Source organism: Chaetura pelagica, unplaced genomic scaffold (genome assembly GCF_000747805.2).
Source record: "Chaetura pelagica isolate M959 unplaced genomic scaffold, ChaPel_1.0 scaffold83, whole genome shotgun sequence".
Classification (NCBI taxonomy): Eukaryota; Metazoa; Chordata; class Aves; order Apodiformes; family Apodidae; genus Chaetura; species Chaetura pelagica.
In genome coordinates this window covers 4,619,056-4,634,914 of record NW_009952893.1, presented here as the reverse complement: position 1 = coordinate 4,634,914, position 15,859 = coordinate 4,619,056, and the positions used below count along the sequence as shown (strand labels likewise).

General features: G+C 37.7%; 1 protein-coding gene across 1 annotated transcript in view; it reads right to left on the bottom strand.

The window, feature by feature from the left end:
• The window catches only part of LOC104386914 (chromosome unknown open reading frame, human C8orf34), a 138,794-nt gene extending 126,555 nt beyond the window's left edge, over nucleotides 1-12,239 (bottom strand). Inside the window, exons 1-3 of the mRNA XM_009995596.1 lie at nucleotides 12,234-12,239; nucleotides 5,944-6,091; nucleotides 4,836-4,967 (exon numbers count right to left, since the gene is read on the bottom strand). Coding sequence (XP_009993898.1) covers nucleotides 4,836-4,967; nucleotides 5,944-6,091; nucleotides 12,234-12,239 — 286 coding nt within the window. The remainder of the gene's footprint in view (nucleotides 1-4,835; nucleotides 4,968-5,943; nucleotides 6,092-12,233) is intronic.
• Between the last annotated feature and the right edge of the window lie 3,620 nt (nucleotides 12,240-15,859).

The window sequence follows — 15,859 nt, the reverse complement described above, 5'->3', positions numbered from 1 at the left end:
TGCTGAATAGATATAGACTTTACGGTATTAGTGTATGACTAGACTCTACAGAGATGGACCGTTTATAATCTGTTGATACTTCTAAATGCCAATCATTTAACTTATAGTTCCCTGGTTTAGGAACCACTGTGTTCATTGAAAATTATCTATTTTTTTTTGTGACCAGTAAGTGCCTCCATTCATAGACCCTAGTATAATTAACTAATAGCTAATAATTAAATAGCAAACATTGGTAATTTCTCAACCTTTTTCTTGTTTACAGAAAACAAAATGTTCCATGTCACATTTTTTCTAAACTTTACTAACTGTAAATATAAATATCAAGTAAACTAGAAATTAAATGAGGCCTATTTCTGCTTACTTTTGTTTTATATAGTGATCACAACATGCTGCTTTAATGCCTGCTTTTTCAGCTATCTCCTCTTCTCCTTTCAGAGTAGCAGCACTATACTCTACAGCATCATTCACTCTATCCTGCTAGCAGTTTTACAGATTTTTATTTCCACATTTATACTGAACTCATCCAATCACAGAAATCTCAGAGTAACACCAAAATGCAAACAGGCAATAATTTAACACAGTAACGCCATGTACAAGGACAACCAAACCTTAGAGCTTCCAGGTTGCAGAAAATTTCAAAAAGCTGGTTGAAAAAAACCCACATTTTTCAAAATATCAAAGGACAGAATTTCTGAGAAAACAGACAATTTTGAAATAAAATTTGTTACGGGACAAAAGCAGAATGAAACAAATTTAAGTCCTACTCAACACCTGTGGAGCTTCCAGGCAGCAACTGCTGAGTGTATGGACTAATCTGCATCAGGAAAGTATCAAGGCTCTGTCTTGCAAAGTAGGGAAACTTGCACAAGAAACAAAGGTCTTGGTCCCTTGTTTCAGATAAATGTCCCATAAACACAGGAAGTTGGGACTGCATCTCTTTAAATGGATGGTGGGAAACCAGTCAAAAACAGAGCGGAAATTTGCTGTCCATGCGGGGGTATTACAGTCTGTGTTTTGGTGAACCGTTTTGCACTTCAGTGAAAATGTATCAAAACAGATATGCTGTCACGGAGCATTTCTGAGTTTCAATAGAATATTCAAACAGTGAGGATGGCTAATTCTATTGAACCAAAACTGAGGGGGAAGTTAAGCAGAATTAGGACTGAAATTTTTATTACTTCTAGAAAAGACACAGTTCTTCTTGATCATCTACTCTTCCAACTAATGAATGAATACTAAAATCTACATCATTACATGATGAGGCATGTGAGTCTTCTTTCAAGGTTTATTTTCTGTTCACTTACAAATGTTTTTAAAATATGAATTTGTATCTTTCCAACTACAGGATCAACCAGCAATGGTCATTTTTAAATGGATGGCTTTGTGTGAAGCATGCAGAACTGTATAAAGACTGTATGACCCTTCCTTAAGATCTTTTGAAATACATGAAGCCCATCATATATAATTTCCATGCATATATCTAGTAAAATCCTTTCATAATATTCTGCCCTTCCTCTTTCTTTATTATACACATTCATCCCTCAAAATCATTGTATCAGTAATTCTAAATCCTTCATCACATTACCTGCCTCAATCTCACTTCTGTTTTTTGAGAGATTTATGTAACAGTTTTGCTTGAAATTATTGCCTACAATTCAGAAGATTTATCACGTCTACATCATCGCATTTGTATAGAAATATTTGGGTTTTCACTTTAAGGAGCTGAGGTTTTCTCATCTCATCTCAGAAGACTGCAAAGACATGCTTTCCAGGATTCCTGATTTTCTGGTGGTGCAGACCTGCCCCCCCACAATGTACATGACATTCATTCACAGATGTGTGATGAATTCTGTCACAAATCAGCAGACCTTAATTTTCTACTGGATGATGGTACAAGATCAGTACTGTTTTTATCTAGATATACGTGTCTTTTTAAGACATGATTTGCAGACAGAATCAGACCAGTTTGCTCAGTAAGTACTACATTTCACTAATACATTGTATGTCCATGCTATACCTCAAAGAACAAAAATATGTGTGCTATTGTTAAGCATAAAATTACTCATGTATTTAAATTGTGCAATAGCATTTTGATGGAGTTTTTCTGATGATACAGCCAAACTGGTTCACACAGTAGCTGGATATTAAAAAAACCTCTGAGAATGGTGGCCTATAGTCCTATAGACTGAGCAAGGGCAATTAGAAGCACACAATGTAAATGTGATACACAAACTGTAAATGGGACGTGGTAAGAACGGTGAACTGAAGCAGAATGAAAGGATCATCTGTCATCTGATTTAACATTGAAGTGGTGAAGAGATGAAGCCACTTTGCCCAAAAGTGGTAAGCAAGAAGTCAGTTTCAGAAATGGTTTAGAAAATTCCAAATTAGTTTTTCTTCAAATACAGGTTGCAATAATCTAAGCATTCCATTAAATATATTTATATATATATACAAACACACACATTAGGAGTGGTAGTTTTAAGCCACTTCCTTCCCAGACAACAGCAACAGCTTCTGCTTAATCATATTTTAGCACACACCAAACAAGTGGTCAGATCACTTAGATAGCAGGGTGTCCTGTTTGTGTGTTCATTCAGATGAGACTTGAGATCACAACAGTCAAGAGGAGGGACTGGAGAAATCTTTCTAGTAAAAAACTTGAATGCACAATCAAGAAATACCTGTGCAGCAATAACATGCATGCTGCAGTCAATATCACCTCTACTGAAGGAAAAAAAAATAATTCTTAATTAAATAAATCAATTCCCTCTATGTTTCCAAAGAACTGGCAGTGGATTACCAGAACTGACAATTCTCAGTTCTGAATAAACTTACAAGTTCAGGATTATTTCAACAAGATAATCTTAAGAAAAGCTCTGCAACAGAACACATTACAGCTGATGGACTCCATTAAATTCTGGGTTTGTTTTGGCAGTTTTGGGGGCTTCTAAGGGGGTTGGTTTGTTTTAAACATAAAGCTGAGATTAAATCTTTAAGTCTCAGCAGGTCCAAAACACTGTGTTTCTCAGATGAGTCCTTTCTGGAGAAAAAGGGCACCCAAAAATGTTTTGAGGCACAAGGTAAAGGGACAAAACACATGAATATGCTGTGTGTGTCTGGATAGAGTAAGAAATGGTTTCTGAACATGCTTGCCTTCTGCAGATCTGAGTGGCTGAAGGGGCGTATTGCACCCACTGTTTTTTGGCATAAACTCAACAAAAAAAGTCAAAAACTGTCAGTATTAATTTGGTTGCTCTGACTGTCCAATTGAATTTTGTGTATCTCCCAGAATGAAGATTCCACCGCTTCTCTGGACAACCTATTACAGTGTTTGATCACTCCTGCAGTATGATTTTCATTGCCTCTTGTCCCTTCACTACAAATCTTCAAGAAGAATCTGGCTATGTCTTATCTACCACTCTGCAGTGTAGTAGTTGATGGCGACAATGAAATCTCCCCTTAACTTTCATTTCTTCAGGATGAACAACCCTACTTCCTTCAGATTTTCGTTGACCATCACATCCTCTACCACTCTCATCATCTTGGTGGACCTCCACTGGACTTGCTCCAGTACACTATTGTCTATCATTACATACTCCAGATGCCACCTCAAAAGTGCAAAATAAACGCTGCTGCCTATACTCTTGCAATCACAGCCTAGTATGCAGCTCACTTTCAGCAGTGCAAGAGCACAGAGCCACACCTGGTTCATACTCAAGTTCTTGCCCATCAGCATCCCAGGTCTTTTTGTGCAAAGCTACTCCAGACTCCAGTTTGTACTATTGCTCAGGGTTATTCCATCCAGTATGCAGGATTTTGTAATTACTTGTGTTGAACTTTTTAAGGTTCCACTCAGCCCATTCCTCAATCCTGTTTGAGGTCCCTCTGAATAGCAGCCCTGCTACCCAGAACGCCAACCACTTCCAACAATTTGGGCTCACCTGGAAAGCTAATAGAACATTCTACCTCATAATCCAGGACACTAAGACTTTGAAATGGTATTGGTCTCAGTATCAGCCCCTCATACACCCCACTAGTGACAGGCTTTCCAACTGAACTTTGCATTGCCAGTCGCAATGGCTTGAATCCCAACAGTTGAGTCGACTTTTCACATATCTTCTTGTCAACCTAGCCAGTCCATATTTCACGAACTGAGTTACAAGGATATGGAAGACTAAAAAAGGTTCTGCTAAAGTCAAGGTATTAAACATCCTCTGCTCTTTCTTTGATTATAGGGCCAGTTATTTCATCAAAAGGGGCCATCAGGTTGATATGATCAAGCATGTATGATTTCCTAAATCCACACCTGCTATTCCCAGTCACATTTTCCTCCTTCTTGTGGTTGGAAACATCTTCCAGGAAAATTTGCTTAATAACCTTCCCAGAGAGGGAGGTTAGGGTAGTCCCCAAAGTTTCTTTCTTGCTTTCCCTCAAAATCAACATGATGTAATCAGGAACCGTTCACAGTGATGACAGAATGGCCTGACAATGACATTAGTTTCCTCTCTCAGCACACTCAGAATGAATTTCATATAGTGCCATGCATTCATGTATGTCCAATTGTCTTTAAGCACATCCTAATTCTATTTTCCCCTGTTGTAGGTTTTCATCTATCTAGAATTCTCTTCTACCTACAGATGACAACACAGTATTATTAAATATTCATGATCCAAGGGAAAGTAAAGCCAGAAACAACTCTTCTAATGTACATATCTGTGTTAGACATCTCAACTGTTTATAGCTTGCTTTCCATTTCAATCCTAATTCAACAGAAAAAACATGCTATAGGTTTGGAAGTATGCATAAATAATAATGTAGTGAAGCTTTCTTACATGACTTGGACTCCGGAGATGGTGGAGAAATGTTGGATACAGCAAGGTCGCTCTTTGACTTTTTAGGCTTTTTTGCATTTACCTGCCAAGGTTTATCGTAACTTCTAAAATCTCTCCTTGTTCCTTTATTTTCTGTTAAAATAATCAAATCAGATCATTATAACATTCGTATGGTCATTTTTCAAAGACTTCATAAACAATCCAGAAAAACCAAGATCTGTGAGTCCAAACAAAACTCAGCTCTTTTTGCATTCCTATTTCTGATTTATGCTAAATTTTATGTATTTATTTCATTTCCTAAACATCAAAATTTAGAAATGAATTAATATGTTTTTCATTAAAAAGATGACCTTGTAATTTTTGTTATGAAAATCCATGTCCTTAATTTATCTTACACGTTTGACTGTCTATGGTTAAAACTGTGCATTTGATCTAAATAAAAAGATTATTTGTCAGACAACTAACATTTTAATTATCAGAAACTATTTGCCATCTTTTACAGTCTGAAACAGATTATCACTCAATTTTTAAATACAAATCAACATTTTAATAATATCTTGTATCAGAATATCAAAACTAAAATTTCTGCTTTAGAATCCGAGCAGATAATACTTCAGAAAAAAAAATGTGCTTCTGAAGATCTGCAATCATAAATTATTCACACTGGAGTTCATGAAGCAGTAAGAGCATCTTCTCATTAAGTGTTGGAATGATGGATTGTTAAAAATGCACATTATTACAGAAAATACCTCAATAGAGGTTAATCTCAGGCAAAGTACACCATGGGAGGAAAAAGAAAAACAAAGCAGGAGAAAAACAAAGAAGGAAAAAACAAAGAGGACAGCAGGGAAATCAAGGGATCTTACATGCACCTTCTTTCTCCTTGATGCTAGTATCGTTTCCACCCTGTAACTCTGTCCCATACTTACATGATATGTACCATAGGCTGGGCCAACAACATATATTAAAATCAGTAACTATTGGGCAAATAGGATTTAGTGTGCATGCTTAAAACCACAGAGTAGTACCTGTTCAATACGTGCATCCATGGACAAAAGCGTGGGAAGATTAGATTGAAGACTAGCTTTTTCTAGCATAGAGAACATACCTGATGTTTCACTCTCTGCCCAAAGGGCAGCAGAGCCAGACAACGTTCTCTGAAGCTGACCACGGTTCCCCTGTTTGGACTGAAGATGATCAATTAGAAATGGTATTGGCTGGTCAGGCGTCTCTGTTATCAGTTTGGTCATCAACTCCTTTAGAAAATTAAAACAAAACAAAAAATTAGTGAGATATTGCACCTAAACTAATCTTTTATTTACGAAAAATACAGGAACATTTATTAAGGGAAAGCTTGTTTTCAACTTTGAAGGAAACAGCTGGAAAACCTATCTCCCCAAACTACTCCTAGCTTTGTCTCAGCAAGGGTTCATGTCCAAAAAGATCTCAGCCTACACAGAATTGATGTTAAACAACCCAACCCCCACTTCCTGCTCAAATTTGCACATAACAGTCTGAACACTGTTCATTCGACCATTCAGAAGAAGAAAACTTATCAGAGCAGCATGTAGCTCTTCTCTGGCCCCTACATGCAAGATTCTTCTCAATGAAAATTTGCTTATAAGGAAGGTTGGTGCATTTTTTTATCTCACCCAGTCAAGAAACAATTATTTGGTTAGAATATGCATTCATACCTACAAACCCCAAGGTCTGATCAGACCGACATTTTTGAAAGCAAGTCCTCAAAAATTTTATTGTATAAAAGCAAACAAACATTTTATTACCCTGTTGCAGACATGGATACAAAACCAATGTCAACAAGAAACCATCTCCTACACCATTTGTTGATACTATCTAATTGCTGTTATATATGCTGACCTTGCAGGGCTGCAGAAACAGATGCACTCTCCATATTGCTTCTGAGGTTCTTCCTGGCAGCCTACACATATGACACAGATCAGGAAACCAGAAAGAAGCTGAGGGTCTGTGCTGGAAATCAATTACTACTGTGGGAGGGGACCCTGAAATCCACATAATTCCACAGGTAATCTGTGGCTGCCACTGCAAAATGAAAACACTCCACAGAAGTAAAAACTTATAGGAATGTACAACAAAATCAGGACAAAAAGCTGTCTAGATTTGCTAAGAGTATTTGTTCTCTCTTCATCTATCCCCAAGCATAAACCTTACAATAACTTTCACATACTTTAGTCTATCTCTGCTTCATCTGTTTCACATGATGACATTTAATAAGTAGCTTTTCAAATACCGGTAGTTACTAGGTATTGCCATCAGTTAACTGTGTTGGAAAAAGACACTTATGAGGAAGCATACCAAATAACAGTAAACATGAGTAACAGCATGCCAGATTAAGTCAAAGCAAGTTATCTCTGTCCACTCTAAGACTTTCTTTTTATTCAAAGAATGGTATAAACAATTTGGTATAAGCAAAAGCGAGACAGAAACAAGCTTTCCATTCCTGAAAAAGAAATTTATCTTCAGAAAACATGCCTACTCTCATGTCTTGTGAAGACAAGATCATCTGTGACATGATTTTAGATAACTATCTAGAGTGAACCATTTAAGCAAAAAAAAGTGTCTATGGTTTTGAAATGGAACTCCACAAGGTAAAATTAAGCTAATTAAGCTACTTACTAATCTTAGAAATTGTAAAGCTGTGGACTGTAACTTCATCTAGACTGTCTCCCATCAAGGTAGGAGAAACCCTCTGGTATACATCATGCAAGAAAAAAATCCAGAAATTTGAGTAATTAATATTTTGGTTGCTTGGTAACACTCTAACAGAAAATCTTTTTTATCCTGTCATAGCACAGAATTAGTGACAAGTAAATTAGGAAAGCCTTTGACACTATTCACCACAGCATTTTCTTGGAGAAACTGGCTACAAATGGCTTAGACTGGTGTGCTCTTTGCTGGGTAAAAAACTAGCTGGATGGCTGGGCCCAAAGACTTGTGGAGAATGGAGTTAAATGCAGCTGGCAGCCTATCACAAGTGGTGTTCTCCAGGGCTCAGTGCTGGGGCCAGTTCTGTTTAATATTTTTGTCAATGATCTGGACAAGAGCACAGAGTGCACTCTAGTAAGTTTGCAGATAACAGCACGTTGGGTACAAGTGTTGATCTGCCGGAGGGTAAGAAAGCTCTGGAAAGGGATAGAGCCAGGTTGCATCAATGGGCCAAGACCAACTGTATGAGGTTCAACCAGGTCAAGTGCCAGGTCCTCCACTTGGGCCACAACAACTCCATGCAATGCTACAGGCTTGGGGAAAAGTGGCTGGAAAGCTGCCCAGCAGAAAGGAACATGGGGGTTCTGATTGATAGGTGGCTGAATATGAGCCAGCAGAATGCCCAGGTGGCCAAGAAGGCCAATGGCATCCTGGCCTGTATTAGAAACAGTATGGCAAGCAGGACCAGGGAGGTGATTGTCCCTCTGTACTCAGCGTTGGTGATGTCACAACTCAAGTACTGTGTTCGGTTTTGGGGACCTCAATACAAGGACATTGAGGTGCTGGAGCGAGTCCAGAGAAAGGCAATGAAGCTGGTGACAGGTCTGGAGAACAAGTTCTTTGAGGAGTGTCGGAGAGATAGCAAGAAAGCCAAAGAACATCACTGCACAAAGTACAAAAAAAAAAAAAAAAAGGTGCTATTCCAAGGTGATGTGAAATTTGCTCCTATTTAAAAGGACCATTTTTTATCTACTCTTAACATATTGCAAATAGTGTCTGAGTGATATAGATTGTGCTGTCCCAGAGCATAGTCAGTTCTATTACGTGACAGCAATTAGAAAAGTTACAAGAAACTATATATAGAGGCTACTTTTTTTGTATCTGGAGTAACAAATTAGTTCCATCAATCCTGTACAACTAAAGCAAAAAAAGAAATAACATTGCTGGAATTCTCATAAACTGAAAATAGTATGCAGTTCAAAAAATACTACTTATTTGTGCAATAAATCTCACACTGATTTGTCTGAAGCACTTCCAGAAATTTCCTTAAGAGTGAATACAACTTCAAGTCAACACAAAGGAGACTCAGATTACAAAGCCTGAATTTTAAAGAAGACAAAGCTCTTTACTATCACAGAATCACAGAATTGTCATGGTTGGACAGGACCTCTAAGATCACTGAGTCCAACACACACACAAAAAAACCCCAACCCAAACTAAAAAAACCAAAAACAAACAAACAAAAAACCCACACACAAAACCACAATCTTGGGCACTAAAGCATGTCCTGATGTACCAAATCTACATGGCTTTTGAATACTCCAGGGATGGTGAGTCAACCACCTCTCTGGGCAGGCTGTTCCAGAACCTGACCTCTCTTTCAGTATAGAAACTCTTCCTAATATCCAATCTAAACCTCCCTTGCTGCAACTTCAGGCCACTTCCTCTGGTCCTATCATTATTTACTTGGGAGAAAAGGCCAACACCCACCTCACTACAACATCCTTTCAGGTAGTTGTAGAGGGCAATGAGGTCTCCCCTCAGATTCCTTGTCTTCAGACTAAACAACCTCAGTTCCCTCAGCCACTCCTCATACAACTTGTTCTCTAGACCCCTCTATAGACTGGCTTGGTAGCTCTCTTCTGGACATGTTCCAGCACCTCAATGTTCTTCTTATGGTGAGGGGCCTATGTGTATTCCTTTGTAGAAGAGAAGTGAAAAAGCTCTTAGAGCTTTGCTTCTCAAGCTGCTCCAAGCAAGGTATGAAAGTGGTCTCCAGTTTAACACAGATGGGTTTCCAGACTCTGCAGAATTTGCAAACATCTCTACCCCAACCACTGGTAACAATAGCAGTGATAATAGCTTCAGACATATGCTCTGTGTAAATCCACAATCACAAGCAGGAGGTGCCATCTCCTTCCATATCCTCCTGCCACACACACTTGCAGAGATCCCAGAAGTAAAATCACAAGTCCGTGATCCCCACTGCCTTTGCCACCCAGTCCATCAAGCGAACTAACTCCAACCCACACTCTTCAAGCTCATACTTTGAGACTAAAAGCAAAAAAAACCCAAAAAACAAACAAAAAAACAAAAAAACCAAACAACTTCACATAGGCAGTAACTATACTTAGTGAGCACTCAGCTCATTTTTAAAGTAAAAACATACACTTCACTGAAGCTGAAAAGGCATTACGCCTTTCTTATGAATGCCTGTTAGGGATATTCTCATTTTAGCACCATTCCCTAATAAAACTATCTTAAGCTTCTGATTACATTATTCAAAGTTTAACTGATGCTCTCATCTGTTGCTCAGATGACATTTTAAAAGACAGCAGGAAAAAGAGACTACATGGTACCCTAAATATACTCTTACAAGTTTGAAATGTTTTTAAAAAAAGATGACAAAAGCAAAGGTATTAAATAAGAAAAAATTAAAGTGTACAACAAGTTACAAAAATAAAATTCCTTTTTGGTTAGCAGCAGACTGATCTGACTCACAATGTGCTACGTAGGCAAGGTTTCCCAAGAAAGAGAAAAGGAAAAAGACCAACTAGTCTCAATGAAGCCGCCTCTGCATTAACAGCAGAACAAAAATGGCACAAGATCATTGAAACCAAGATACATTTCTTGATGAAAAATGCAACAGTTAGGTTTCAACTACGCATTAAAACAGAAATAAACAATATTTATATGTCTCTTAAAAATATTAACGACATTTTTTGCCTTTCTAAGACATATGCCTAAGTTTTCTGCTTGTTCTCAATTTCATCTAATTCAAATAAGAAAACCAAAAGTTCTGTCTACCTTTATAACATGTTCTTCCATGCATAGTATGCCTTATAACAACAAATAAAAAGTCATGGCCAACTGGGTCTCCATGCTGCCAGATGAACTGTTCTCTACCCATAATCTCTCTCCTCCTATCTTTTTTCCACTGTTACACCTTTTGTCTTTTTGTCTTTTGTCTTTTCTGTGAGTGGGATTCCCCTCAGACTCTCTGTTCCAGCTGTGTAACATATGAAGCTTGTTCAGATGTCAGTAGCTAGTAATTCCCTGGGCACCCACATGAGACATTGCAGCACAGAAAAGGACTGAAAGGGAACAGACTAGAGCACTAGGGTGAGTACACTTGTTTCTGCTTCTTCCCCACTATCTTGCCTCAAATTAGTTTCTGCCCATCCTTCCTTATTCTGGTCACAGCAAAAAGGTGATACAAGCTCTAGAAAAAGTAGCATTTAAAACCTCCAAGGATTTTACTTTGCACTGTGCAAACCAAAAATGAAACCAGATATTTCTACCGTATTCTGTGATTATATCTCCCTATGCTTGTACATTCATTAGTTTTCTTAGAAGATGTAAGACAAATTGTTATAAAATAAACTTGCAAAAGTTGATTGTGGATGTTTCCAAGATAGATTAATACACACATTGATAAGGCTCCAAAATATCTTGAAAAAATAATTCTTAGCTCTTTATAAAGAGAATAATCTTTCACTATTGTGCTCTCCTGAGGTCCTCTATTAGTTATTCAAAGCAGGCTCAAATTTTAATTTCCTCGTGACTGTCCATGCATTTAATATAAATGAAACAGTCTTCACAGTCTATTAATCATAGGCCAAATTACAAGAAAGCTCTAATTAGCTATGTCTAAACCTACCTATCAGGTTATTAAGTTAATTAAGAGACATTCTATCCTGCCCTGTAATTCATAACAGTAACTACACAGTTTGTGTAGTTTTTTGTTAACTATATAGACTTTTACAGACTGTGGCAGAGCGTGCACAGATTTTGGTTGAACTATGCTCTCATGGTTTAAATGAGATGGTCAAAGTACTTAGCGTGAATTGCCCTCAAATGATGTCTTTCTCTCCTGACCAAACAAAGAGACTAGGTGGCTTAGCTTAAACTACAAGGTTTTGATGGGATGCCATTGCAAATTAAGACAATTAAATATAGCAATCTTCACACCAGTACCAATGGTGGTCTTGCTGTGAAGATGCCAAGCAAGCCTAGAAAGCTCCTAGTTAACTAGACTTAGGGTAAGAATTGCACTCCAGGCTCTACTGACTGTATTGGCTACGTATCCATTGACTACAATGGAGTTTAGACATTTAGAAGACAGGCAGACACCTAAATTTGGGTTTCCTAATGACTTCATAGAAGCTCAAAGTGAAAAAGGAAGACATAAAATTGAGAGGAAACCTGTGGAAAGAAAGTAGGTTAAGCTGACCCTTTTTTTTCTTTAGAATACCTTTCTGATTTCTGCAGTAATAAGGCACGGAAATGTGTGGGGCGGTTTTTTTCAAGTATATTACAACATTATTCTTACTGGCTAAAATAGGAGTCTGCAATTCTTAAATGAGAGCAGAAAAGTAAACATCTCTGCTTCTACCAAAAAAATTATTTTCTGTAGAAATTAAGGAAAAATACCGGCATCCTTCTTCTGGAAGATAGCTAGGCTTTAAATCTTCTTGGCAATTCAGAACTAAAAGAAGAAAATTACATTATGGATTTCAACATATTTTATGCTTTCATTAAATTATCACCATGTCTCCCTATAAAATGAATTATTCAAGACAAAGCAAATCTCCACATAAACACAATTCACATGCCTGCAGCATATCAGTTGTTTCAAACTGACCAAAGTAGAAAAACAGCTGAGAGTGAACCTCTGCATAATTCAGCTTCTTTGCAAAAATTGTCAGACTTTTACCTGGAATTGACTAAAGGACTTTCAAGTAATTCTTCTTTTGTTCAAAGCCTCAACACTACTCAGTCCTACCATTGTAGCTAACGATGCAGCTAAATTTAATGTCACAAAACTGCAGTACACAGCATGGAACACACCTGAGAAATAAATTACCTTGAACATACAACTAAAGAGAAAGTACAAAGCTGACATGGTACCAAACAAAACTCCCCTAAAGGTGGCACTGGTAGGGAAATCTACGAGGACTAGTGGTGCAGGTAACACTTGCTTTGAGGTGACTCAAAATTACAACTATTCAAAGTTTCAAACTGCTTTTTTCACATCTCAAATCAGGGTGGTAACTATGATACACAAAATTTTTGAACTTTTGGTTCATACAATGAGAATAAAGAGAGGGAGTCAGAAAAATATCATACCTAACAGTCCTCCTTAAATGTTCACCTGCTAAGCATCTGTACCAATTCTTTAACAGAAGACTCATTTCCAGGGCTATGTTATGAAACCTGTGTTTAGTGAGAATCTAGGGAGCAGAACAGAAAAACATTCTTTCCACTACAAACCCTTTACAAATTTTATTATCAATTCCTTGAGCTGGATAAACTAGCTCTATCTGATGTAATTCTGATTCACATATGTAATTGTTGATAAAATACGCATCACTGATCTTAGAGGTCCAGAAACAAAAACCTTTCACATAGATGAGGTCTGGTGGACAATTCGGAAGTTTCACTTAGTGAGCTCATGACAGTTTATTGAACTCACAACTCACATTATCTACCTCAACCTTTTGCTCTATTTTTTCACTTACATATCCTTTGAGGTTTTTTTCCTTCATATCTTATTCTTGATCTTTCAAATATCATTGTCCTGATTTATACCACTTCTGAGTTCACAAAATAGCTTCAAGCACCTTTGCTCTTTGGCTTTACTACTGAAAGACTTCCTTCCTCCCATTCAATCATTTCAAACAAGAATGTTGACAAAAGGGAGGTTACTGGTACTAGGTTACTCTAAAACATTAACTACTTTCTCAGTAAAAGAATAAAAGGCTAAAAACATGCTCTCAGATGTGCCAAGCATGTCAACAGTTACCACATTTTCTCCCACGGTTGTCAAATCACAAAGATTTTCTATGACACCTTACACTGCTTTCAGTAGTCCTGTATCTCTGCATAACAATCTCATACTTGTGGAATTATGCCTACCATATCATTATCTGAACTCAGCAAGGATTTATCAAACAAGGGTAGTTCGTGTTATGGTAGAAAAACTGTAATGTTTCACTAAAGCATAATTCAGAAATACTTCTTAGTTTCCACCCACTCTATCAACCAGTGCAAATTCTATCCTGAAGGCAAGGCACTTCACAATTAAACCAAAAAAAAATGAAAACTACTGGGTTTCTGAAAGGTGTATAGGATATACTTTGAAAACAATATTCACAGATAAAGGCTAGAAAAGACTATTACAACCCAGACCGATTTCCTTAAATCATAGCCATAAAACAACACTGAGTGCACATCACTGCTTTTCTTAAAAGCAAACTCATCAGGCTAGAGCTGATCTTTCTCTGATTAGCAGAAATAATCTTACTCCAATTTTATGGTTTGAGGTGAAACCACTTGTTCCTCTGTGTTCAATGATTCATTACTGCAACTGTTTAAAACATCACATCGTATTTCCAGCTTAAACTTAACAGAATTAGCTTCTACCTACCTGGCATAGAATTTTGTACTGAGGGAGGGTGATATGGTGATATTAACTAAAGCAGTAGGTGTTATTGTGGCTACCTCTAGTTGGCTGACCACAGGCACCAGCTGCTCACTCACTCCCACCCTCAGTGGAATAGGAGAGAGAATGGGAAGAGCAAACCCAAGAAAACCTCATGGGTCAAGATAAACATAGTTTAACAAGGTAAGAAAAAAAACCAAACCAACAAAAAAGTGATGCCAAGGCAATCACCCACCTCCTCCCACTGCCCAGCCAGTTCCCAAGCAATGGCTACTTCAGAAAATACATCCCCCAGCTTTTATTGTTGAGGATGACATTACATGGTGTAAAATATCACTTTGCTCAAGTTGGGTCAGCTGTCCCAGCTGTGTCCCCTCCCAGCCTCTTGTCCAACCCCAGCCTGCTTGAGGGCAGGCACAGTGAGGAACAAAGAAGGCCTTTACTTTGACGCTGCCCAGCAATAGCTAAAAGCAGCAGTACTGTTTTAGTCACAAATCTGAAACACAGAACCAGATGGACTGCTATGAAGAAAATCAACTCCATCACAGCCAGACCCAGTACAGTATCACTATAGTTATGGTTATTAAGAGGTTATGGGGGGCATCAGAAGAAGAAGGCTATACGTGAAAAAAACATGTAGTATATTAGAGGATTGACTCAACAAAGCACTTCAGCTTAGGTATTTTTATGCACAAGAAATAAATGTTTATAAAGCCAGGTGCACGCTTTAAATGCCTCAGTGAAATATTAGATCACTGGTCTGCGATTGCAAAATTGCGAGCACTTCCTTCCTTCCAGAAGCTTACCTAAATAAAACACAAAAACTTTTTTATAATCTAAATAAGTAAATATTTACAAGAGTTATGGACATTTCATAACAAGGAAAAGTTGAGCAATACACACTTTCAAAATGTGTGCAACAACCACACACCTGTCAGGTGCTTTTCTTTCTTTTTTCCTCTCCTCAGATCACTTATCCCAGTGAAGTTAAGAAATGTAAATACAGGTTCTCAAATGATATCATACAATAGATACACTACGGATATACTGACAGAATAAAAACTTAGCAGAATACATGCTGCACATTACTTCTCAAGTTTATTTCTAGTTGCTGTTCTCATAGCTTAGGGGAATTAAACTGATTGATTTGTCAGCACTTAAAGAACATTACTATGGTAATGGTCAGTTAAATATTTTAAAGTAATCTGAAACAGATAATTCAAAAACAAGTATCCCGGTTTGAATCAGAGTGAATCCAGTTGTCCTTTTATTAATTGTTTTCCTTCAGTGAACTCTCTTTTAAAAGCACACTTCCTGAAACTAGCAGCAAGTTTTCCAGCTGGTGGACTGATAACACTTGAATGTTTATAGTCACTCCTGAAAGACCAAGGCAACTTCGCTCTGCTTGTTGAAATTACTGCTTTGGCCACTGAAGGAGCAGAAAAGTTCTATCTACAACCCATCCATATGGAGGAGCGGAGTAGACAGATCAGTGAACCAAAGTATTCCATCCGTATCTACACAGGTCTTAATATAAATTCAGGGATCACAGAAGTCAAGCCCTTCTTCTTCTCTTCTCTTCCATTCATGGTTGGCATCTGGGGAGGACACTGTC